This window comes from Aplysia californica, unplaced genomic scaffold (assembly GCF_000002075.1).
Source record: "Aplysia californica isolate F4 #8 unplaced genomic scaffold, AplCal3.0 scaffold00387, whole genome shotgun sequence".
NCBI lineage: Eukaryota > Metazoa > Mollusca > Gastropoda > Aplysiida > Aplysiidae > Aplysia > Aplysia californica.
This window is the reverse complement of record NW_004797657.1, coordinates 459,978-462,528: the sequence shown is the minus strand read 5'-3', so window position 1 is coordinate 462,528 and position 2,551 is coordinate 459,978. Positions and strand designations below refer to the sequence as shown.

General features: G+C 39.4%; 1 protein-coding gene across 2 annotated transcripts in view; it reads right to left on the bottom strand.

The window, feature by feature from the left end:
- LOC101854511 overlaps positions 1 to 2,551 on the bottom strand; it is a 64,537-nt gene that overhangs the window by 53,211 nt on the left and 8,775 nt on the right. Inside the window, exon 1 of one of the 2 annotated variants that reach the window (XM_035971161.1) lies at positions 1,657 to 1,843. The exons of the other annotated variant lie outside the window; for it this stretch is intronic. Within the exon in view, the coding sequence (XP_035827054.1) occupies positions 1,657 to 1,712 (56 nt within the window). The 5' untranslated portion in view covers positions 1,713 to 1,843. Of the gene's footprint in view, positions 1 to 1,656; positions 1,844 to 2,551 lie in introns of those variants that run through there. 2 annotated transcript variants of the gene reach the window in all.

The window sequence follows — 2,551 nt, the reverse complement described above, 5'->3', positions numbered from 1 at the left end:
CTCTCTCTCTCTCTCTCTCTCTCTCTCTCTCTCTCTCTCTCTCTCTCTCTCAATACCCTACTCCTATACTTATGTCTAGATATTCACATGCACAGAGAAACAGACGTGCGTTCTGATATATTGACAGATTTGGCGAGTTGTGGCGTGTCTGATCACTGCTAGTTGTTTGCTATTATTTATTTTATTTTCTCTCTTTTGCATGCTATATAGCTAGCGACCACATGACTTCTCTTTCTTCTCGAATTTTAGAGATCATCATCATTTTCTGATGGACGAAATATTATTATTATTATTATTATTATTATTATTATTATTATTATTATTATTATTAGACAGACAGGCAGACAGACAGACAGACATGAAGGTTAAAATATGAAAAAAACCCAGGTAGTAGACCCCATACTTGCCAACAAAACAAACATGATAATTCTCTCACCTTACAGTGCAGCGCGCCAATCGGCCTTGACTCTGATTAGCCCGTTTCCCTCGGAATGTGGAGAGAGGTGGCGGGTGTTTATAATGAAGCGCGTTCCGCTAAACAACGCATCATGCACGTGCAGAGTGAGGGGAGCCAGTCGGTCGCGTGAGCTAAAGAGCACGGGGGTAATTCATCAGTCAGTACATAGATTTATCCATCCATCTATCCATCCTTCAGTCCATCAATACATAGGTCTACAACTGCATACCCATTCACCCACTGACCCACCTACTTGGAGATAGAAAGATAGATATTGTATAAACAGATAGTAGATGGACAGATAGACAGACACACACACAAATACACACACACACACACACACACACACACACACACACACACACACACACATATATACATACACACACACACACACATACACACCTGCACTCTCATCTCACATACAGTGAGTGTGTTTGTGTATGTGTTTGTGTGTACGCACACGTTTCTTTATGTCGTTCTGTTATTCTGATGCCCCTTTTCCTCTCCTTCTCTTTGAAAATAAATTTTAATACTCTTGATTGTTACGTACGAGAAGTTGTATTATAGTTATATCTGCATGGGCCTATCCAGACTAAAAAGGATACAATCTCACATCTAGACATGAATACTCGATATTTTTTTTAAAGCTCTAGACATGGGTATCAAATTCATTCATAATAATATTTGCAAGCGATTACGTAGAACCTAATCGGGATACAAGAATTATCGGAGAGAAACAGACAGACAGAGAGAGAGAGAGAGAGAGAGAGAGAGAGACAGAGAGACAGAGACAAAGGGATAGACAGAAAGACAGAACAGAGACAGAGATGGGGATAGAGAGAGAAAGAGGGAGAGAGATAGAAAGAGAGAGAGACAGAGAGAGAGAGAGAGAGAGAGAGAGAGAGAGGGGGGGGGAGAGAACAATGGAAACCATAGTGGGTCCCCCGAACACCTGTCTTCAATTAGAAAAGGTATACTGTGGGATTTTTTATTACGTCATCCGACACTTAAAACAATGTGAGCATGAAATACCGGTACCTCAAAAGAGGTGAGCACGTTTCTTCTGATGTAGAAAACAAGAGGTAAGTCACATGCCCTTTGTATCTAGCACAGACCTGGCATTAAGTGTCTCACGACTCGACATGTCAGTCGTTGCTCTCTTTGTCTGGCTTCACGAACTACAACAATAAACAAACCTTTTCATTTCTGGTACATGAACAAAGGCAGGCGGTATATCAAACAGGTCCCTCATCAAGCCAGAATCTCGCGAGCATAAAAATTGCGCGTACGTGAAGTTCGCGTGAAGTATAATAGCATTGAGTGCATATTGCAGACTGTCTGTTCACACAACATGAACATTGCTATTACACGTCAATAGCCGCAGATGAGCTCTGGGCTCGTTATTATAGCCTTACATGTTTAACCATACATGAGCACTTAGCGTTTATGCGCGCCAGGAATTGTCGATAACGAGCGCAGAATCTTGCACTCTTTGCGTTTGTTGAAAAAAAAAGAAAGAAAATGCAGGAAGAAAAAAGCGAGTGGCGTCATTAGAGCTGTTTCACTCACTTAATTGGTCTACCTGTATTATTTGCTCGGGTAATTGATAACAAACCCCCCTCCAAATAAAAAAAAAGAAAGAAAAAGGACAAATAGCTCATATCTCCATTTTAAAAAAACCCTCCAAACAACAACAGGAAAAAAAACAGCAACAAAAAACAAATTTTTAAAAACCCAACCCAAAACAAGGGAAGAAAAACAACAACACGTAAACGGACAAACAAGCCTCCCCCCTTCCAAACATAAAAAACCCAAAACCCAAACAAACAAAACAGACAAATAAAATAGAATACAACCCGACCAGAGAGCACCCCATTCGGAAAAGGCGCGAAGAAAAGTGGCCTACTTAAGTAAAATTGTTTCATTATCGTAACTGTGAGACCCGCATTTAATTTCATTTATGCAGTTACTTGACTGCTCTCTTATTATTTCGTTTTAACCATCCCACTCATCCAATAAATGAATGAAATAAAAAAAATTAAAAATTAATAAAGTAAATAATTTAAAATATATAAATAAATAGAACATCCT